This window comes from Meles meles, chromosome 1, assembly GCF_922984935.1.
Source record: "Meles meles chromosome 1, mMelMel3.1 paternal haplotype, whole genome shotgun sequence".
Classification (NCBI taxonomy): Eukaryota; Metazoa; Chordata; class Mammalia; order Carnivora; family Mustelidae; genus Meles; species Meles meles.
This window is the reverse complement of record NC_060066.1, coordinates 114438229-114461889: the sequence shown is the minus strand read 5'-3', so window position 1 is coordinate 114461889 and position 23661 is coordinate 114438229. Positions and strand designations below refer to the sequence as shown.

Here is a 23661-nt window from a genome sequence, read left to right as displayed (position 1 = left end):
CTTCAATGAGTCAGGATTACATCAGATGCCGACTGGCTCTGGGAACTTGGTTCCCATGTCTGTGTTACCTTTGTGAGGGGTTGAGACTTGGGCTTGGAACTCAGCAAGTAGTGCGGCAACCTCACTTTCTCTTTCCTTGCTTGTCCTGCGACATCCTGCAGCAGTGACTGGGTTGGAATTTTCACTGGCACACAGGTTTCTGGGTCTGTTAGGAAGTTAAATTCAAAGACATCTGAGATCTTACCAGTTGATGACAACATAAACCAACTTGGAAAATGTCTCTCCTTTCCTTTATAAAGAACTTATTTAAAGGAATAGAGGCTTTTTATCAATTCTTGTGTTACATTTTTACATTTTACAAAGAGATTTTACTTAACATCAATTTCACAACACCCCTCTGAGATGGGCACCACAGAGGATTATTAGCATCACCATTTTTAAATAAAGGAGAAAAAACAAATTCTGAGAAGTTGGGTGACCAGATCTCCTCAGGGTTCTTTCTACTAAATCAACAAGGTACAACACAATAAACGCTGACCCTGAAAGATCTCTTAAAACCAATGGGAGAGAAATCATAAGAATTTTTTTGGCTCAACGACTGCATTTATGTTTGTAAAAAGTGGCTTGGTAATTACAGATAAATTAAGCCAGGGACTTAAATCCTCAGATCATTGAACTTGATGAAGGAGTGAGCAAAAGTAGTCAATTTACAGAGCTTCAGTTGTATGCATTTCTCCAAATATACAGAAGGTTGAAACAAAAACAGTATTTTAAATCCTCATATTCAGATGTCTTTTCACACCTTCAAATCATCAAGAGAGGCAAGGCGAGGAAACCAATATTTGAGTGTCCACCATCTATATAGATAAGCACAGCAGTTATGTTTTTACCTAGAGCATCTTACTTAATCCTAATCAAATCCTACGAGCTGAGGGTGAAGGCAGTTATGATTACTGTACGTCCAGCACTCTCCCCATTGCCCACCTCCACCCCAACTCCTACCACACATACTTCCGGTGCCACCACATCTCTGGCCCCAGCCATCAAGATAGCATATGACCCATGCAAGGCCAATGCAGGCCCTTCACCAGGATATTCCCACAGAAGGCAGCAGGGATAATCCAACTTGCCTACTGAGTTATGGATCTGGAAGAATCAAAATCTTGGCTCTCTTTTGTCAAGGTTCTTGCCACATGGACATTGTCTATTCTTTGCAGGAGAGGTTAAAAGCAAACAGGGACAAGTAGGGATGGGGCAAGATGGAGGCCAGGGGAATGCCCAGAGAGAGGGGCAAGCAGACACAAAGGCATTCCTGAAAAGCCAGAGCGCCTGGATCCAGTCATCCCTGGTCTGGCACCATATCCACGACCCTGTGGTTTGCTTTTAAGCACCAAAAAATGTTCCCCAGCTCTGCTGAGTGAGTTTGAGTTTGAGTTCACTCAGTTACAAATTGAAGCATCCTAACTAGTATAATAGCAGTATCTCTCTCTCTCTCTCTTTTCTTTCTTTCTTTTTTTAAATACAAACAAGGAAACTGAAGTTAAAAAACTTGTCCAGGAAACGAAAAGAAGTGGCAGGACTGGAACGCACCCTGAGTCAGCCTCCATCAGGAACATGCTCTTCCTACTAGTGTGCGATAACAAAAAACCTATTTACTGGTCTCTGCCCCTGGTTCCTTGCACAGTACTCCTAAAACCTTAGGAATTTCCTAGATGATAGGAGTGCTAGGAACATCTTTCTTCCTAATATTTGGTCTTTGACTGAGGTTCCTGACACAGAGCTTGTAAATGTGCTGGACTTTCCTGGGCAATCACAGTGTCTTTGGATGTGATGAGGTTACTCTTGGTGGGCTCCTGGATGGTTTCAAGATGGGGGCCATTCACTAGAAAGACCAGACCATGATTAGAAGCTTGGGACTTCCACCCCCACCTCCATCCTCTGGGAAGGGGAGAGGAAATGGAGATTGAGTTAGTGATTGGTCATGCCTGTGTGGTTCATTCCTCCATAAAAATCCCCACAGTGCAGGGTTCAGAGAGCTTCTTGGTTGGTGAGCACATCCATGCCTGGAGGGTTTGCACCTCAACTCCACAGGGAGAGACACTCCTGTGCTGGACCCTTCTAAACCTCGCCCTATGTACCTCTTCATCTGACTGTTCATCTGTGCCCTTTATCATATCCCTTATATAACAATATACATTTTAATGTATTTTATTCTCTTTGGTCACCATTCCTGCCATATGCAACCATTCTAATGGCACCAATACCAATGCATTCAATGTGTCTTTTTGCTTGTATTCTTACCATGAGCATATGACTTCTGTGACTGCATTTTACCAGTCTGATGGGTTCTAATTAATCACTCATACTGTTATTATTAATAGTAAACACAGATCCCGCATTAATCATGTCCCAGGCACTACTCCAAAAAGCACCTTACAGATACCCATTTAATCCTGACAACCCTGTGATGTGTATACCATCATTCCCTCTTTACAGAAGAGGAAATGGGAAGAGATAGAGGGGTTAGAGAGTGTGCCCAAGATTACACAGTTCTTTTCTAAAGAGCCAGATAGAGCCTGGATTCTTAGTTCTACTCCACACCAGGCTCCCCGCCACAATACAGAAGCATGATCACCCTACTGAGCCAACCCCAGGCTTCAGCAGGGATTGGAGGAGTGGAGAAGAGTACTAGAGGGGCTTGAAGTAGCTGATACAGAGGTACTTTAATATTCGAATTGGGATGGTCCTCTAGTGGTATCATCTGACTACAACCTCGGAGTGTGACCCCTGAAGAAGCTGTCATGGCTCCCCATTTCTACGCTGAGCCAGACTGTGGTATCTCTTCATAATATTTTTTCCCTTTCTCTTAGGGCGTGGATTTTTGTGCTTCCTCACTGAGCATGTCTTCCCTGCAAGTGAAGCATATTTCTCTGCCCCACTGACACTGAGGTCTCTTATAGGACTTGAGCTGACCAGTGAGAGTAGGTAGGGGTAAGGGGCATGGGGCTAGTCCTGAGCACGGGCTGTGAGCCATAGCGTGCATTTCCACTCACCTCTCTTGAGTTTCTCCCCTCCACCCTGAGAGCAGCTAGTCTCAGGGGGAGGCACCTCCTTCCCTGTGGGAGCAGGGACACCCCCACATTTCTCCTGCAGCCCTTGGAGTGCTGGTAAAAGTTTAACAACTGTCTCTCTGGAGAAACACTGCCCTGGCTTGGACACTTTGCACATTTACAATATTTGCTGATTGCTCGCGTAGTGGACTCAAGCTCTCAGTGTGGTGTCACTGAGTGTGGAGTTGGGAGGAGATGTGCACACTCAGATCTCAGGGCCTCGTGGGGCCCCCAGTGTGTCCACCCGCAGCCTGGAACAAAGGCAGCTGCAGCCCAGCCCCAAACCCCAAATGCTAAAAATGCTTGTTTTAAATTGCTATGAGATTTATACAGTCTTATTGTAGCAAATGCCAACAAGTTCCTTTTTATTTTACAAAATCCAGACCTCCTCTGACTGACTCTATCCATGACCAAACAAGAACCACTGAACTATTTATGCTAGTTTCCAGTTCATTTCTACTATTAGGCTTTGGAACACATACACCCCCACACATTTTGTGTGTGTGTGTGTGTGTGTAAAATATTCTTTTCTCCTTCCTGCTTCTGGAGGACAGCATAATAAAATATAGAAAATGAGGAGTCAAAAAACTCACTTTCTTGCCTTCCCAGATTTGCTGTATGATTTTAGAGGTTGCTTGCCTTCCCCTAGGCTTCAGTTTCCTCAAGTAAAATGAGGGTTGTCTCCCTGATCCAATCTTAATCTTAAAACCTACGAAATCCAATTTTTTCTTCTAGGCCAGCTCTCAGATAGAGCTTTCCCCTATTCTCTTCCTATTCTGAACTTCTTAAGTGGTATTGTTTAAATCAAAATGTAATCTACTACTTTTATCGAGTCGCATTATTGTCTCTCATCTTGGAATCTCCGTGCCTAGGGGTGTGATAGGTGTCCTCATTTCAAAGACTTTTTTTCCTTCTCTAAAAACTCCCATTTCAAGATGGGATCAGCAGGGAAACAAACTCACGAAACAAACTGAGGGTTGCTGGTTGGGAGGGTGTAGGGATAGGGTGTCTGGGTGATGGACACTGGGGAGGATATGTGCTATGGTGAGTGCTGTGAAATGTGTAAGCCTGATGATTCACAGACCTGTACCTCTGGGGCAAATAATACATTTTACGTTAATTTAAAAAAACATCAAACCCCCATTTCTTAGAAGCTCAAGCCATCAGACTGTATTCCTACACAGTCCCCACGTACTTGTTATCTACTGACCTCTCAATCATTCCCTGGATTCCCTGGAGATCTTGACACCCCAGATGGACTTCCAGTTCACCTCTCAGAGACATGAGCTTGACATCCCAACCAAAACCCTGTGCTTCTCCACCCAGAAACTCCCATGGTTGAATCTCAACCTCACCAATACCAAAAATGTTACCACTTTCAGAATTTGTTCCCACTTTCCTCTCTAAGTCACGACCTCCTAATCTAGTTCATTACCCCATCGTATCTAGCCCACAACATTTGACTTTGCTGAGACCTCTAATGAACTGAAACTGTCACCTGAAACAACCGGTCACCCCCTTCCTGTTTTGCTTTCCTGTTTCTCTGGAATGGACTTTCTATCTTTATACCCACTCCTCTGCCATCAGACTTGCTCATCTGCCTCATGCTAAACATGAAAACCCACTTGCCAGGGTATCCGTATTCCTTCTCTCTCCTGTCACTGTGGATGAGGTGGCCTTTTTATATCCAAGATCAACTCTGTCACGCAGGGTTTGCCCCAAATGTCACATCCTCTCACCTTCTATAGAACTTTGCTTTCCTGCAGTAAGCCCCTCCTCCTGCATTGTAAGTTCTCTCTTGCTACTGAATTATTATTTGCAACTCAACATCCCCCATATGTCTATTTTTTTTTTCCTTTTACATCTCTCCCTTGGTCACCTATCTGCCTCCAGCTGCAATGCCATTTTTCTCATCTTTTCAGCAAAACTCTTGGGGGAAGCTGCACATTCCTGCTGCTGGTTCCTTTCAGCCATTCCATAAGTAGCCCACAGCCCACTTGAGTTGTCTTCAGGCCCCACCATGTCCTGAGGGTGCTTTTGCCAAAATCACCAGCGAGCTCCCTCTTGCCCAGTCCCGTGGTTATTCCACATCTCACTGGGCCTTCTAGGGCACTTTGATCCACTAGAAACACTGATTTTCATGCTCCTGTTTTTCCTCTGATCTCACTGGCTTCTTCTTCTTAGTAGCCTTTTGTGGCCCCTCTCTGGCTGAATGTTATATTCTAGAGTTTGCCTTAGGGCCATGGTTCTCGAAGGGTGATCCTATACCAGCAACATCAGCGCCGCCTGAAACCTGTTACAGCTACACATTCTCAGCCTCAAGACTGGTCCCGTGGTACTTTACCCCGGGAATCACCCTTAGTTTCTCTTACCCTTCAGCCCCACATCCATGAACCAGTGAATCCCGTTGGCTCTACCTCCAGAATATACGGTTCCAGTTAATTTGCTTCCCACCTTCTCTGCCTCCACTGCTCCGGCCAGGTCTCTGCTGGGGCTCACATGTCCTGCCTCAGTGGCTTCCTCCCCCACCACAGTTTCTACTTGTCTACTCCCTCTTCCCCACCATAAGCTATTATCCACACAGCTACCAGGGTAATCTTTTAAAAATATATATTAGTCATGTTCCTACCCTGTTTAAAACCTTCCAGTGGTTTTTGACTAATAACTACACATAGATTAAAGCCCCAAAGTCCTTATGTAGCATCACACAGTCTTATCTCTACTCCTGTCTCTGACCTCACCTTTTGCTTCTTCCTTTGTCCATTTTCTTCTAGCTAAATGCCAATTTTTCTGCTTCTTCTCCCCTAAGGGTCTTCATTCTTGGTGTTCCCACTACTTGCACCATTCTCCTCCCCAGTGTTTGCATTGTTGGCTCCTTCCTGTCATTCTATTTAAGCTTGGATGTCCTTTCCCAGAGGAGCCTTCTGATCCCCTAATGAAATGCCATCCCTCTCCCCAAGACACTGTCTATACATTATATGTTATTCTACTCTGTGCAAGCAATCTGAATTTATCTAATTCATTTGTTTACTTACTATCTAGGTCTGTCCATAGTAGGCACAGCCCTATAAGACTTTAGCTTCTTCACTGTTGCATTTCTGCGCCTAGAACGTGCCTGGCAGACAGTAGGCATTGAGCAAATTACCCACTAAATGAATAAACTTTATATAAGAGATAACGTTAAAATCAGGAAGGCAAAGGCAAATCCCTTAAATTACCCAAAATGTGGCAAGATGCTCCCTCTATAAGAGGTAACTAAGACCTACTGGCAAACTTCCAGTGCACTTTCACTATGGGCCTTGTCCACAGGCATCAAGAAGTTCAAATTCACCTACATGATTTAAATTACTCTGTTTTTCTTTTTGCTGACTAACCATAAAGTTGAATTAACTTCAGTGAGATCAGTGTAATGTGATTCCCCTATACGTCAATTACTTTGTATTATTCCATACTTTAATTTCTGTTACCTCGATGAGATGATGTGCTTCATAAGTACTCTATGTTTCTCTTCTAGCACCTGCAGACCAAGAAAGTACTGAAATGGCAGGTCAGTCTGAGTCTAACTACCAAATTACTGGCTGCTTCAAAAAAGCTACCAGGTTCCTGATCTTTAGTACATAAGGCAAACTCTCAGATTCCTGAGGGACAAAATCAAATAAGGCAATAAATTAATTAAAATAAAATAATAATAATATAAAATAAAGCAATAGAATATAAAAATAATCTACAAAAATGTATTTTCCATCTTTTCCTTTTATATGGGGCTTTCAGTCATTCTCAAAACATTTTTTGAGCTACTTTGATGTGCTAAGAAGCCTTACAAAGTTCCTTAGCTTCAGGATCTGTGACCATTTAGAATTTTTTCTGTAACGACCAACCATACACTCAGCTCCCAGTGTCATATTCCTTAGTCCAAAAAGACATAATGTTCAGTTTGTAGAATGAATAGAATAAAGCAAATGTCTACCATACCTTCGGTAGGTTTTTCTAAATGTTCAGTTTGGTTCTGGCCAGCAGACTCCTTGATATCCACAAAATTCTTCAGTTTTAGAAGATGCCGTGGGGATTGTGGGGATTCCTCCTCTGAATCTGGCTGGCCATCTAGAAAAACCCAAACAAATATTATAAAGTGATACTCTGGACAATGATACAAGGACTACTGTTGTTTTTATTCTTTTTTACCATGAACAGGGTGCTCCTGCCACCCTCGCCTTTAGAAAGTTCACATGGAAGAAGTCCAGTCAGAGGGAGAGAGTCTTCATTATACGAAGTAATGTTTGCCATTAATGAAAGGACAGTATCTACAAAGAACACACTCCCCGGGAGTTAGCTGGTTCTACGAGATAACACAGTAGTTATCTTGGTTGGGTTATGAAGCAGAGACCTGGTAATTAAGCGTACTTTTACCTGGCCAGAGTAACCGAGATGTGATTTTTTTTTTAAAGTTTCTAATCTTAAATCCATTCATTATTATGATGATGTGACTCTTTATTAAAATATATCTAAGAAATACAACATGAAACAAATTTAAAATAAATCTTTCAAGGGGCACCTGGGTGGCCCCAGTTGGCTGAGTGTCCCACTCCTGATTTTGGCTCAGGTCATGATCTCAGGGTCCTGGGATCAAGCCCAGAGTCCAGGCTTAGAGGGGAGGCTACTTCAGGATTCTCTCTCTCCCTCTGCCCCTCCCCTACCCTCTCTCTCTTTCTCTCAAATAAATAAATGTTTAAAAAATATATATATATCTATCAAGGACTGGGGATTTCAACTTGTATGTAGGCAACCATGGCTGAATAGTATGGGCTGCTGGAGGACTGTTGAGAAGCCTGTGTCATCAACCCCTTTCAAGGGGACAGTAGGCTTCACTGATGAGAGTTGTCTGCCTGGAGAAGACAGGCACCAGCACCATCCACCTTCATCTCTCCTTTCTCCTATCCCATGTCTAAGTTGTTGTTCCGGGCTTACTCTTTGTAACTTCTGTGGTAATCAGAGGTTTCCTTTGGCTATGCTCATTCCAGGAAGCTGAGCCTCTGGTATTGTATTGTGCAGTAGAAAACCCTTCTAACTGGGTGGTTTTACTACCAAGTTTATTAAAGAGAAGTACTAAATTCCATCTTATCCCTAAAGTCTCCAACATGCATCTCTTGAAACGGAGACATTGTTCTACACATCCGTAGCACTGTCATCACATCCAAGAACACTCACAGATATTCCACAATTCCCTCAGCTATACAGTCCTCTCCTCAAACTTGTGTACTGCCCCAAAATCTGTTTATTTTCTCAATGCAGCATCCAAATTTATGTGTTGGATGTAGTTTATATGCCTCGTAAGTCTCTATCGCGTTGTCTCTTTTTTCAAGATTTATCCATCCATTTGAAAGAGGGAGGGAGAGAGCAAGCAGGGGGAGGGGCAGAGGGAGAGAAATCCTCAAGCAGACTTCCTGCTGAGAGGGGAGCCCAATGTAGTGACTGAACCCTGAGATCATGACCTGCACGGAAATCAAGAGTCAGCCACTTAACCAACTGAGCTACCCAGGTGCCCATAGTCTCTTTTAATATAGAACAATTATTCCATTATTTTTCTTTTCATGTCATTGACTTTTTTGAAGAGTTCAGGACAGTTGTTTCATAGAATGTCTACATTCTGGATTTGTCTGATTGTTTCCTCTTGGTTAAATTCAAGTTAAGGACTTTGGGCAAGAATTCTACATAGGTCTTAAGCACTTCATATTGTACTATATGAAAAAACACCCAATGCTAGGCTATCACAATTGGTAGCAATCTGTTTGCTTGGTTAAGCTGGAAAATGCCATAGCTCTCCATTGTAAAGATGCATTTTCCTCTTTATAATTAGGTATTATGTGAAGTGATAACTCAAGCCTGCATTTTTGCCTTGTTCTCCACCAACCTTTCATTACTCCTTTGATTTGTAAATTAGTCAGCTCTTTTAAATGTTTTAAGGTAAATTTTAAGCATGCAGGATGAAAACTAATTTTATTTATATCTTGATTTCCTCAAATAACTCAGCCAAATTTATAATATACAAGTCACAAAAGGTCATGCCATTAACTAGTACTGAGACAAAGGTGGTAGGAACAAGTTCTGTCTTCAGAGGCCTTTGTTAGGCATTCTTCATTGAAGCCCATTAACAGGACTAACAGCTATATGAACACGTTACCTGGAGGAAGATCAGATGTATTCTTAGGAGTTGTTTTGTTTGTGTCTTCCTCCCTCTTTGTAAAAGGAGGCAGGTTTTTAGAAAGGGTGTCCAGATAATTAAACTGAAAGGAAAAACCAAAAGACTTCCTTTAAGACTTACGCAAGCCTGGAAGGCATAGTCACAAGCGCATTAAGTTGATGAGCAATGACGAAAGCAATTTTTTTTTTTTAGCCTCCGAAAAGAAAGTTGGCAAACTACAAGTTTTTCAAGAGACTGTTTAACTCAGTTCTAGATTTTGTCAATCTGTCATAACTTCCTATAACTTCTTCTCAGGCAGCTTTTGGCTAATAATAGCATCTGGAACATTTGTAGCAATACAGGGAGCTCAAAACACATGAAAATATTCACTTTGCTTGGGAGTTTCAGGGTTCATAGAAGTGGAGTGCTCTATCTCCATGGGCTTCCAAGAACTCATAGTAATTCAGTGCTATTTCAAGAGCAGATGGGGGCAGAAATTTTAATGGAATAAAAACTTCAAAATAGAATCTATAAGAGGATAAAAAAATAGGGAGAATTTGACCCCAAAAAGGGCTTAAAATGGTTGGTAGAGGGTAATTAATAGTGGCAAAGCAAGGCAGAGAGGTGGAGTACTAATAATACATTGGCAGTAAACTTCTCCTTAGGTGCAAGACCTGAAAATAGTTTTCCCTCTCATATGCTTGTGAGGACATGGATTCAATGATAGGTAAAGTCAGTTGGGTTGATGCAGGAAAGAAACATCAGGGAAGGGTGATTACATAACAACACATGCATTGCATTAATTTTTGTAAGGACTCTCAGTTGATTGTTGTTAATTACATTCACTTACCTGAGCCTGATAGCACTTGCTCAATTCAGATTTGAAGTAGGGTGATATTACTTTGTTCCTAATTTCCGTTAGGTATTTTTTTGTGTTTTCAATTTCTTTCCTGGTTGATATTTCCATAATGAGAAAAAGAAGACACAGAATTTTAGCTTTAAATCCCACAGAAAATGGAATCACCAACAATAAAACTGTTAAGAATTAACTCATCAGAAATTTTTTTTTGTCAGTTTGCTTTGGTTTATTTTCTGCTCCTTCTAGAATCAGTCACATTTCCTACTTCAGAAATCAGACTTTCCTTTAAGATAGGAAATAATGATGTCCCGTGGTAGTGTTTTCTACAGTTGATCTCAAAAGACTAAAATCCACAAGGTTGACCTCTTTTGCATGTCTTTCAATTCTCTGAGGTTTAAATGCCTGTTTGATTCTACTGATTTCTATAATTTCAGTAGCATGGTTAACAAAAGCTAAAACCCAAACCTAAGGAATGGTTTATGACTAGTGTGATCAGTGATTAGGAAGTAAAATAAAAGCAATCATGATAACCCTGCTAGTTGTCTTTCCAATATGAGAACCCTATATTGAGGAGGCAATACACCAGCTAAAAACTTTACTTCCCAGCTTTTCCTATACAGAGGAAAGGCCAATGACAAGAAACTGAAGCCACTGGGTAAGATTCCAGATAGCCTTTAAAGAAGGCTGATACAGCAGAGAGGCTTTCCCTTTGTCCTTGTCTCATCTCTTTTCCTACTTCCTGAAATATGGATGAAATGGCCTCAGCTGCAGCAGTGATTCTGCAACCACGACGCAAACCTGAGGATGGAAATCATGCGCTAGGAATGATGGAACAGACAAAAAGAAATCGGAGTTCCTGGCAATGCTGTGGTGCTGTTTACCTCGGACTACTCATTTCTCAGGAAAGGTAAACTTTCTCATAAAAGCCCTGACTTGAGGGGTTGTCTGTTAAATGTAGATGAACCTAATCTTATTTGAGATAGTTCTCATTTTTAGGTCCTTAACATACCAGAAAATTTACCAAGTGCTTTACACATCTAATCATACACTAACTCAAGAATTACTATTATTATCCCTGTTTTTCTGGTCAAAACATCAAGGTGTAGAAAAGGTAAGTAACATTCTTTAAATCACGTAACTAGTAAGAGGTGAAGTCTGAATTAAAACCCAGGTTGCCTGCCCCCAAGCCCATGATCTGGATAAGTGTATGTGCTCAGTGGGTTAAGCCGCTGCCTTCGGCTCAGGTCATGATCTCAGGGTCCTGGGATCGAGCCCCGCATCGGGCTCTCTGCTCAGCAGGGAGCCTGCTTCCCTCTCTCTCTCTCTCTCTCTCTCTCTCTCTGCCTGCCTCTCTGCCTACTTGTGATCTCTCTCTGTCAAATAAATAAATAAAATCTAAAAAAAAAATGGCCCAATTATCCTCATTTTATAGATAAGCAAACTGAATTCCTGAGGCAAATTTTACTGAACTGAAACAACCAGCTGGCATCATTTAGCTATGAGTAATCAAACTGGAACTGACTCTAGGTCTGCTGACATGAGATTAGTGCCCTCTTATACTAGCTTTTCTGTCAGAAAATACTGGCCACATCAAAATACCATCTTACTCAAACAACTCTAATTTCCTATTCAAATATCTTCTCTCTACTGTCTCATCAATTCATTCCTCAGTTTATGGCAGTGTGGCCTATTGTTTACACTCTCTTAGAGCTGTTCTCACAAAATAAATCTCTCAGGTGATAAACCCAAATTCCTCTTTTCATTCTCCTTTCTGATTCCTCCATAGAATCTGATACTTGTTGATCACCCTCCATTTCCTGCAAACTCTCTCATTTCTTAACCCTCCTCCCCAGACCTGTTTACATGCTGCCAACCCTTCTCTTTCTATGACACACATCTAATTATGTGTTTTACTTTCTTCTTCAAAAACTTCCGTTGGCACGAATGGATAAGGAAGATGTGGTCCATATACACTATGGAGTATTATGTCTCTATCAGAAAGGATGAACCAACTTTTGTAGCAACATGGACGGGACTGGAAGAGATTATGCTGAGTGAAATATGTCAAGCAGAGAGAGTCAAGTATCATATGGTCTCACTTATTTGTGGAGCATAACAAAGAACATGGAGGACATGGGGAGAGGGAGAGGAGAAGGGAGTTGAGGGAAATTGGAAGGGGAGATGAACCATGAGAGACTATGGACTCTGAAAAACAACCTGAGGGTCTTGAAGGGGCGGGGGGGGGGGGGTGGGAGGTTGGGGGAACCAGGTGGTGGGTATTAGGGAGGGCACCTATTGCATGGAGCACTGGGTGCGGTGCAAAAACAATGAATACTGTTATGCTGAAAAGAAAACAAACAAACAAACAAAAACTTCCTTTGGCTTGCCATTATCTTCCTGTAGGTTAAAACCTGAAACTGTTAAACGTTTCAAAGATTTTAAAAAATGTGACTAGATAACACAGGCACATAATTGAGAAAGTATTACAGAGTATGTAACAAAAAGGAAATCTGCATCCCACACTGTCCGCTAACCTTTCCATCTCCTTCCCTGTAGGCAACATTGTTACCATTCTCTTAGAACTCCTTGCAGGTGTATTCAACGACATAATACCATACCTTCTAGTTTGACCTTGAATATAGGGGTGGTCCATAAGATGGAGGGTCCTATCTCACTACTTCTCCCACACATTCTATAAGGTAACCCAGACATTTTTGTGAAAAAGAGTCTTCATCTTTCCTCCACACATTTTGCAAATGTGTGCAGCAGTACCATATGTACTACAATATACTCAGTAAACATTATCTGGCTTCCTTTCCTGGTGGGGTGGTATCTTCAGCTAGGAATGAAAGGAAACCAAAGCACATAACTCTGAGAGCACATTCCTCATCAAATTATAAGAATCTTAAAAGTTGATGACTAGGCTCTGCATTAAGTTCTAGGATATTTGTTAGTATATTACAATTACTAGAGCACAGGGAGTACCTAAGAACTTTCTTGCTTATGAAAAGGAGTGGATCTATGTAATGGTCAAACGGGTTTCCTCTACAGATGGTGACATCTTCACTCATAAGCTGAGCAACCACTTAGCAAAAATGTAGAAGAGATTCAAATAACAACGGAGAGCCTAGATGGTAGGACCTTTCAACGTCTCCCATTTCCATGACTCCACAAAACTGGGCCTTTGCACATGTTTATATACAATTCAAGATAGAATTACCTCTTTTGTTCCAACTTTTTTTTCCAGTGCATTGCTTTTATTGTGTACCTGGGGAAAAGGAAAGGAAAGTACAATGGGAAAGGGAAATATTCTCAGCTCCCAAACAATACAAGAAACACTTCTACTGTCTGATAAATTGTTGACAGTGTAGGAGATGAGAGGCTGAGAACTCACTGATGTCATCACACAGAGTTAGGACTCTGTCCCTCTCCATTTTCTCAATCACTGGTATGCTTCATGCTAATTGGAACACAGTATGGGATCAACTTACCTCCATTTCTTTTCAAAGAAATCTGAATCCAATGTTTCTGGCAAACGTTCTGGAGCAGCAGGCAAAGACTCCTTGAATAAATCGGATAGGTGGGCTGCAACTTTAAAAAGAGACACATTTAACTTTTATCCTCCCTGCTCAATAGCACAGTGCATAGTCAGTCCCCAATGACTCACTTGAGAGGGTTTCTAAGAGCCTATATTTAATCTATTAAGTGTTTTCTAGAATTTCCATGACCAAGCTTTAATATAACAGTAAACCAGACCAGTTGTAGGAAACATCCTATGAGAAAACACACATCTTATTGTCAAAATGTGAAATGTATTGACCTCTCATTTATTACACAGCATTAGGGTTATCAGTGTTTTATATAACTGAATTTCTTCATACCTGGAACACCAAAACTTAAAAAAAAAGAACCATTTTGTTGAAATTGTTTATCTTTTAAAAAATCTAAGGATATAAATATAATACAATAGTTTTTTTGTAATTTGGGCGGTTATTCTGAGTCTATTCCCCAGAACATGGTCTCAGTAGGATGTTAAAAAGATTTAAAAAATTAAAAAGGTTCCATGTTTTATGGTTATATGAACTTGGGAAACACTGATTTATACAAGATTAAATATGTTTTGTTATTGTAGGATTTAGTTAATTTACACTCTGGCTCTTTAAAAAATAAGGCAATACACAGGATTATCCAAACTTATTTTATCATAAAATTCATTTTTGGGGCAGCCATTTCACAAACTAGTGTTTTGGGAAATACTTTGGAGAGCACTGACTTAAAATCACCACTATGAGTATTTTAAGGGCAGCTGTAAGTATGCAAGACCCTGTTTGACTCTTCTGTCTGTTTGTTTGTTAGTATGTTTGAAAAATAGATTTAGTTCGTCCTTCATTATTAGGCAACCTGCCCATTTCCCTCTATGGTGACTGTCCCCTCACACCACAGGTCACAGATTCAAATGCTGCAAGGTATACATCCCAGATAAAGTATAAGGCATCTAGTCAAATTTGAACTTCAGATAAGCAACAAATAATTTTTTAGTATAACTATGTCCAAAATCTAACATGAAATAAACTTATATGGAAAGGTTACTTGTTGTTTATCTGAAACTGAAATTTAACTGGGCTTTCTGTGTTTTTATTTGTTAAATTGACAGTCCTAGTGTAATGGGCTTCCCATGTGAAAGAGTGACAGCAGAGTGGCAACTGAGGGTTGTGATTGATTCTTTTGTTCATGGTCACTCTAAAGGGGCAGCTGTTAATTACATTCAGCCAAACGTCACTGTGTGGTAATGTCACATTTCAAGAGGTGGAAAATTCACATAAATAAAAATAACTGTACAAGCCAACACTGTGGGGGACACATAAAACACATCTGTGGGCTAAATGTAGCCTATGCCTGCCAGTTTCTGACCTTTGTCATGTGGCCAAAATAGAACAGGAAAAGAAAATCCCAAACCACCAAATTCTGGTGGGCTTGTCTGCTGTGAACTATGAAATCACATAACTAAGTTTGTGGAGCAGTATATTCCCCCAAATGAAAGGATATTTTCTTAGACTACTTGATATATATACAAGTGCAAAGTTTTGGTGATAACTGTAGTTGCTCAAAAGTTCTGCATATGTGTGTGTGTGTGCGTGCGCACATGCCATTAGGAGAGTGTTGGCTGGTTGACTGTGTCTCTCTTGTATCTTAGCTATGTTGGAAATACAAGCTGAGGTTAACATAAATGTCAGATGTCAACTATTTTCATTCAACAAATCAAAGTTAAAAGTAAATTAGAGGCAGTCATGGTTTTCAAGGATTTCACAATTTAGGCAGAAAAAAAGTAAATAAATCATTATGGTACAACATGGTCAATATGGCAACAGAAATATGTACATGGCACTTTGCTATCAGATGAAGGAGTGACTGAGAAGTGTATTTAAGATTTTAAATATTTTTCAGAAAAATTTTAAAGTTAAAATATTAAAGTAGTTACCTTCAGTTACATGACTTTTTGTAGTTTGTTCCATTTTAGGGAATGACTGAAATGAAGATAGAATTCCGTAATGATGATGATTATATTACATACAAATTAACTTTGCTTAAAGGCATTCTTCATGTGTTCAAATTGATCTTGTACGGAAACTACTATAAAATGAATTAGTTTTTTAATACCAATATAAAAGTTATTAGATTTTTTTAGCCATCCCTTTCACTTAACAACTTTTTCAAAGTACAAGTCATTTTAAGTTGTAAAAATTCCTTTTTCTTCCTTCTTCCTATGTCATTCATTAATCAACCAATTCGTTCAACATTTTGATGGACATCAGTTTCTTGAAAGACAATATAAACTTTTATTTAAGAGTCTTCAGAATTATTTATGAATTAAGGAAGAGCCTAAAAAGCATTTGGAAAATTCAGTACATGAGGAAGCAGATTTCCCCAGAAATAAGAAATTATAAGGACGGAGCAAATGGTCCATGGAAGTGGCAGAAACAGCTTTAGTTGTAATATTTTGTCTTGAGGCACCTAATACTGAAACAACACTAAAAATATTGGTACAAAAATCTTTCTTTCTCACCATAACTAGCTTGAGGAGATCTGCAGCATTGCCCCTCTCCTCCTCGGTTCTGGAATCTTTAACAGTCATTTCCTGCAGCTTGTCTTCTTTCTTTAGAATATGGTTTATATAATCCTAAATCAGCAGAATAAAATAAATCAATAAAAAATAGAAATAAGGTAGAAAGAGACACCAAAATAGTCAACATCAACTTGAAATACTACAAAAAGAGTAAGAATATATAAGTTTGCAGTGCTCAACAAACCAGTTACTGGTTGAGCAATCTGGAAAATCTTTTCCTTAATTGTATTAATTAGCAAAGACCTGCAAAGTCCAAAGACAAAACTTTGAGGGCCACAAGATATCAGAACTCCATGAAGACTCCAGAGAGGCCCGGCTTCTAACTCCATGCTCCAGTGTCCTCATCAATAAAATGTACAGACGTGGGTTAGATGGTTTCTAGAGTCCTCTCCAGGGATAGTCTTTTTAATTCTATGAATGTAAGTTTAGTCTTTGTCCATGCCTTTGCTTCCAAGAGAAATATATTTTACTTTTTTCATAAGTACCTATTATCTTTCTTTCTTTCTTTTTTAAAAAAGATTTTATGTATTTATTTGACAGAGAAAGACACAGTGAGAGAGGGAACACAAGCAGGGGGAGTGGGAGAGGGAGAAGCAGGCTTCCCGCTGAGCAGGGATCCCGATGCAGGGCTCAATGTGGGGCTCAATCCCAGGATCCTGGGATCATGACCTGAGCCAAAGGCAGACACTTAATGAAGCCCGTAAGTACTTATGTTCATAAATAAATGGTCCCTTGCTCTACGCGAGGTGTTAGGTATATAACCGTGAACAAAACACCTATGATCTCACTCTGAGACAGTTAACAAAGTAGACAGTGAGATGTTACAGATGCAGTTTACACAATTGACTAGACCATTTCCAAAAACCAACAGTACTTTTCTTCCACGGACAAGTATCGGAATAATAAACAGCTCTACCTTTTTCCAGAGGTCATTAAACCAGTTTCCCATACAATAAGAAAGAAGACAGACTCTATATGACAATCACATGTAGAACTTATTTATCTTTTCAATATCTCAGGGCCTCAATACTTCCTATACCTTATGGGAACCATTATTTTCTACCTCTTAACCTCCTACCCTCTGGAAAATTGACATTCATGTGTTTCATTAGATAAATACTGGGAGAATTATATAATTTCAGGTTCCTCAGGAAACCAAGAGGAATAATTGCCCTGTTCCTGATTATTCTCGGCAAGTTACCTGACTTCCATTACCTTAAGGGAAATCTGCAACTTCAGTTTCACCTCATCCTTTATGACCTCGTGTTGGATGAACTGGCGCATCTGTAGCACCTTGGGACTCTTGAGTATAGGGGCTGGGGCACTTACTAGCTGTTTGGACCCAACATCAAGGCCCTTCCAAATGTGAGTGCCAAATGGAGGTCCAGGAGTTTTTTTCTATTAACAAAACAAAGCAAAACAACCAACCAAAAAATAAAGTCTTAATATTAATTTTATTTATTTATTTGTTTTTACTGAGTCTTTATTTATGTAGATACTATGCTAAGAACCACTTGTTAGGGAATACAATAGTAAAAAAACAAAAATCCCTGCTCCCCAAAAGTTTCTCAAATATAAGGAAAATTGGTAGCAGAACTGGGCAAGCTTTCCTTTTTGTATGTGTTATCAGGAATCTGGATATTTTAAAATCCTACAGCACTATGTCCCACTGGATAGCCTTTAGGGGAGTAGTAAGCAATGTGGTATCATGGAAATGTAGCTTAGCTTATGCCTAATGCATGTGGGTATTTCTTACTACCCACAAGTAGCCCAAGACATTTGGAATAAGCAGTTTTTAGCTTCCTGTTTTCATGTTCCTTTTGACTTAGAGAGATTGAGAGAGCAATCATCCCATAGATTTGGGTAGTTTTTGAGCTCACTCTAGATTAAGCATGCCCCCAGAGTCTCCTGGGCATGAATGTCTACCGGGCACGAATATCTACCTCAGAGCAAATTCACATCTTTATGTTATCCTTGTAATTGATTTTCAGGGGTAGTGTGCTTGGATGCCCTATGTCTGGTAGAGTCTCTGATGTGCTTCATTGTAAGCTGCTATTCAGTGTCGGATGCCTGGTCAGTGATAACCATTCAGAGGTTCACCTGGGCAGAGCCACCGCTACTGGGCAGAGAAGGTCAGAGCTATAGGAATTGCAGAGGAAGAGAATGAGTGTCCTTCATTAAGCTTAGATGTGGCATGTTATTGGTCGTGAAGCACTACTTTCAGCTTGGATATAGCCTTAGTGAGCCATTTGGTGTGGCCTTTTTATTTTTCAGGAAGTAGAGAGCCAATGTGACTTGTCCCAAATCCCACATTAATAATTGGAAGACTCAGGACTACAATTCAGATCCTCTTCATTCACCATATTGGTTACAGTGACCAAATTAAAATATAGGACTAAGAGGTCTTTGTTATATTTTTTTAAAAAGTTATTTATTTATTTATATATTTGAGAGAGGGTGAGAGAGAGAGAGAGAAAGAGAGAGAACAAGGACGAGGTAGGGGAGACACAGAACGAGGAGGACTGAGCAGGACCCTGGGATCATTACCTGAGCCAAAGGCAGACCCTTAACTGAGTCACCCAGGTGCCCCAAGGTCTTGGTTATCTTAAGTGCTCATTATCTGCACCCTTGCTCTTACCAGATTGTTTGGGGAAGGAAAATTCATTATATATCAAAAACATTATTCTCCCCACCTAATACTAGTATGTCTCTCTGATCATTTTATCAATGTGCTCATTGATTTAATAATTTAACATCTGGCAATATGATGAACATGTTACACAAATTGCTTGCAAAATGAAATGTCAAATCTTGCACAATGCAGGACTTCATGTTTCTTGCTCAAGATGTTTTCTTCCAGTCTTGAAAAAGACTTTAGGTGGGCCTTCTCGAATCTGACATAATTACAGTGTTTACTTTCTAACATTGTAGTTGCAAATCCTTTGTAAAATCCTTCACATTATTCTTACATGCTTCAGTCTGTGCATTAGTAAATTAAGGGATAAAGTGAGTGTGAAAGATCTAAATTGTGTATTAAAACTAACAGATAAGGAATGAGAGAAGGAAATATTTCTGTATTGCCTAATATCAGTAATTCCATGAGAGGAGAGGTAGAACATGCATTACTCAGAGTGGATATTTTCATACTTTAGGAAGATGGTTGAGACTGCAATGTAGGCTAATAGAAATAAAACTGAGATTTAGCTAGACGGGTATATTTCTCTAAAAATCTACAAATGTTAGAGTCTTCAAATACAAATCTCCTGAGCCCAATAACAATTTACATAAGAATGAAAATATGTCACTGTATGAGAGAAGACCCAGGACTCAAAAATTGATGGATGGATATACAAATGTAGTGACTTTCCAGAAGAAAAAATTTATACCTCAACAGAGGGGAATGTCTCCCATGACCTTGACTGGAGATTAGGAGGAACAATTGTATCTAATTCTTTCTTCATTAGCCATGGTGATGCTTCATGAAAAGGGCGAAGGACAGTGATGCTCAGGGTACCTGGGTCAAAGAGAGTTATCAGAGGATCATGTCTCTATCAACTAGATTCTGAGAAATTCAGTAGGTTTTCACAAAGTTCAACAAATACTTTTTTAAAATGATTTATTTGAGAGAGAGAGAGTTTGCAAGTGGGAGGAGGGGCAGAGAGGATCTCCAGCAGACTCCCCACTGAGTGTGGAACCCCATACAGGGCTCTATCTCATGACCCATGAGATCATGACCTGAGAAGAAACCAAGAGTCTGACACTTAACGGTTGACTGAGCTAACCAGGCATCCTTGACAAACACTTTTTGATAAGCAAGACACAGTGATTGTACTTAAGAACCTTATGATCTAAACAAGAAAATTGAGGCTTTTATCCACTGTAACACCTAGAGATTGGGTTTAGATCACCTGGAATTATTAAGTGATACCTTATTATCCTTCAAAAACCACATCCAAGTCTGGTTGGTTCACTTGAGCTCATCCACTGACCTACCTTGGATAATTTGTCTCTGAAAAATCCTGTTCTGGGCTATAGAAACAACCAGCTTTTCTACGCAGATCTACTCTGTGAATGAATCCCTCTGGCAGTCAGAGAGACTGATCATGTTAGGCCATGAATTAAACATTTCTTTGACCTCCCACTGCATGTGGAATAAAACCAAGTCCTCAGTATTTTCTCATCCTGCCTCAACTCACACCATTCCTCCTTCTATGCTTTAGCTACTTTGGCCTTTTCTTCCTTGTTTCCAAAGCTTTTTGCTTTCTGCTTTGTATTGTCTCTTCCAAGAAAGCTCTACCTCCTGTTTTAATCAACAGCTACTTATCCACCAGTTCTTAGATCCAGTGTCTTCAGGGAAGATATCTAGACTACATCAGGTTCCTGCTCTCACGGAAACATATTCCTTTCCTTCAAAGACCTTATCCTAATTGACAATCATATAATCACAGTTATCGTATGTTATATAATCAATGCCTATCTCTCTCGTTAAACTCTAACCCCTATGAAGGCATATCCACGTTGCTTTAGCTCACTACTCTATTCCTTTTGCTCACTTTTCAACTCTACTTGCCACTTGGCAATGTCAACCTGTATCTACAGTTAATTATGTTCATTCCAAGTTTTATCTGAGCCAGTGTGTTTGGCCCATTGTAGGTTATCAAGCAGATGCTAGTTAAATAACTAACAAAGCCATTTGCAATGAATGCTCATATAGTTCTACACATGCACTGCACCAGTCAGAGCTCTTCACTCTCCATATTCACCGACATAGAGCAAGATGTAAATGTACACTGATACACTGAAAGATACACTAAGTGTGCAGAGATGCAGGTATATTCATAAATAAGTGTAAAACTATATCCCACCAACCAGAAAACAGATTAAAATGGACCATACATAAACCTAGACATAAAACATTGGTTTCATACACCAATGACATCCAAGTTTATATCTATGTTTAAATATACATATGATATACACTGATAACTCTTTTTTTTTTTTAAGATTTTTTTTAAGTAATCTCTACACCCAGTGTGGGGCTTAAATTCACAATCCAAAGACCAAGAGTTGTGTGCTCCACCAACTGAGCCAGCCAGGTGCCCCCTCGTGATTTTTTCTTAATGTATTATGTGTCTCTATTTTTTAACCACACACTGATTTCTTTAAAATTGATGAGAATAATATAAATACACAATGAATATAACTCATCCTATATTTCAGGTTGGCTTTCTAAGTCACACATCAAATATATTTTTTCTTATTATATTAAATTCATCAAGGCAATACCTTCAAAATGACAAAAAAAAGTGAACTTATAAGTAATATCTCACTTTTCTTTTTTTCCCTACTGAAGATGAAAGGAACATATAAATAAAATCATAGCTACATACCTGATATATCTAAAGACAGATTCAAATTTGCTTACAGGTAAGAGAGGGACTCATATGCTGTTTACATAGGTTGATGCTCAGATAAAACTTGGAATGAACATAATTAACTGTAGATACAGGTTGACATTGCCGAGTGGCAAGTAGTGTTGAAGAGTGAGCAAAAGGAAGAAAGTAGAGTTGACATAGGGGTGGACTGGATGAATAGGCTGGGAGCTGGTAAGGGGACACAACAACTTCCAGACATTCTGGGTTTCTCACCTGGCTGTTCCTGGACTGGCTCCTGGAGAACGACAGTAGATGATTCTCCATATGCCAAAGATAGATATTCTTCTATATCACTGTCGCGAAGAAGTTCCACTCCTGATCCATCAGCATAAACGACAAAAAACCTATTTGAAACAATAAAATCAAACCACTTGAAATATTAGTTCAAGTGCTCCTTACACTTGGAATTTAAAATAAAAGTCAGAGGTGTTTGGGTGGCTCAGTGAGTTAAGCATCTGCCTTCCGCTCAGGTCATGACCTCAGCGTCCTGGGATAGAGCCCCAATTGGGCTCCCTGCTGAGTGGAGAGTCTGCTCCTCCCTCTCCTTCTGCCTCCTCCCTGCTTGTGCTCTCTCTATCTCGCTCTCAAATAAGTGAATAAAATCTTTTAAAAAAATAGAAGTCATAGTATTATTTTTATCATATTACCTGGGCACGTGTTCACCATAGATTAGGAGATGATTCTTATGAAGGTGAGTAGATGATAAATTATCATAGCCTTCAGCTTTTTCACTTAAATCCTCCTCCACATTGTTTTCGGGTGCCATAGTTGATATACTACCATCAGCCATAACCTAAGGACCAAAGTATATAGGCAACTAAAAGAAAAGAAATGGCATGAAGCTTATGTTTCCCCTTTGAGAAAGCATGTCATCTTTTGGTAGATTCAGAGAATCAGGGATATTTATCTCCAAGGTAATATGCACTAAGTACAGTCAGCATTAATGAAAGTGAAAACCCAGTGGCACATCTCTACTCACAGGCCACACCTAGACTGTGACCACAAACTGGAAGACAGACTGGAATATCCTTGGAGGAAGGTGACAAGGATGGCAGGTGACTCAGAATCTTCTCTTTTGAGCATTAGGTCAAGGAACTGCGGATTTAAACTTTGAGGGAAGTCTACTTATGTGATAGTTATCTTGAAATATTAAGGAAGTGATAGTGTAGAGAAGTTTATATTCTGTGATTGCAAGTGCAGAATCAGGATTCATGGTACTAAATCTTTAGTATCAGCATCAGATTTAGTAGCTGCATGAAATGTAGTACCAGCATGATAAGAAATGTTCTAGCCATTACTACTATTTAGATATGGCATGGGTCTCTCCATGGGTCTCCAAGGAGTGTGGTTCAGGCTCAAAGACCACTGACGTGAACACCCAAGAAGAGCATTAATGCCTAGAAGAATGCTTGGCCTGAATGTCCCATGTGTTTAAACCTAGAGGGTTTAGGGCTTTAGCATTCAATTTCAATTCACTATAAATGGAAACTTGTTAGCAGCCTGAACTCATGCTGGGAAGAGTCACATTTATTGAACACCAAAAAACCAAGCAGGATCAGGGCTAATCTGTATACCAAACCAAAGTTAGGGGCTCTGTGCTATGGTTCCAAACCCGAAAAATAACTTCACCACCTATTAGCTGATACACAAATTCTACTGTTGGGTGAGGTTGGCAACCATTTTTTGTCAAGGGCCTGGGAGTAAATATTTTAGGATTTGTAGGCCACACAGTTTCTGTTGCAACTACTCATCATACCATTGTGTGCAAAAGCAGCCAAAGACAAATGAGCATGGCTGTGTTCCAATAAAAGTATATCATGATATTGAGATTTGAATTTCCTGTAATTTTTATGTGTCATGAAATATTCTTCTCCTTTTGAGTTTTTCCAACCATTAAAAAATATAAAAGCCATTTTTAGCTCATGGGCCTACATAAAGAGGTGGCCATGGTTTGC

The 23661-nt window shown here is 39.8% G+C and overlaps 1 protein-coding gene across 1 annotated transcript in view; it reads right to left on the bottom strand.

Moving 5' to 3' along the window:
• SPAG17 (sperm associated antigen 17) overlaps positions 1–23661 on the bottom strand; it is a 234388-nt gene that overhangs the window by 12302 nt on the left and 198425 nt on the right. Inside the window, exons 34-45 of the mRNA XM_046019408.1 lie at positions 22354–22499; positions 21920–22050; positions 19658–19785; positions 17487–17669; positions 16212–16325; positions 15627–15672; positions 13639–13738; positions 13368–13415; positions 10139–10238; positions 9289–9391; positions 7083–7211; positions 69–205 (exon numbers count right to left, since the gene is read on the bottom strand). Of these exons, the coding sequence (XP_045875364.1) occupies positions 69–205; positions 7083–7211; positions 9289–9391; positions 10139–10238; positions 13368–13415; positions 13639–13738; positions 15627–15672; positions 16212–16325; positions 17487–17669; positions 19658–19785; positions 21920–22050; positions 22354–22499 (1365 nt within the window). The remainder of the gene's footprint in view (positions 1–68; positions 206–7082; positions 7212–9288; positions 9392–10138; positions 10239–13367; positions 13416–13638; positions 13739–15626; positions 15673–16211; positions 16326–17486; positions 17670–19657; positions 19786–21919; positions 22051–22353; positions 22500–23661) is intronic.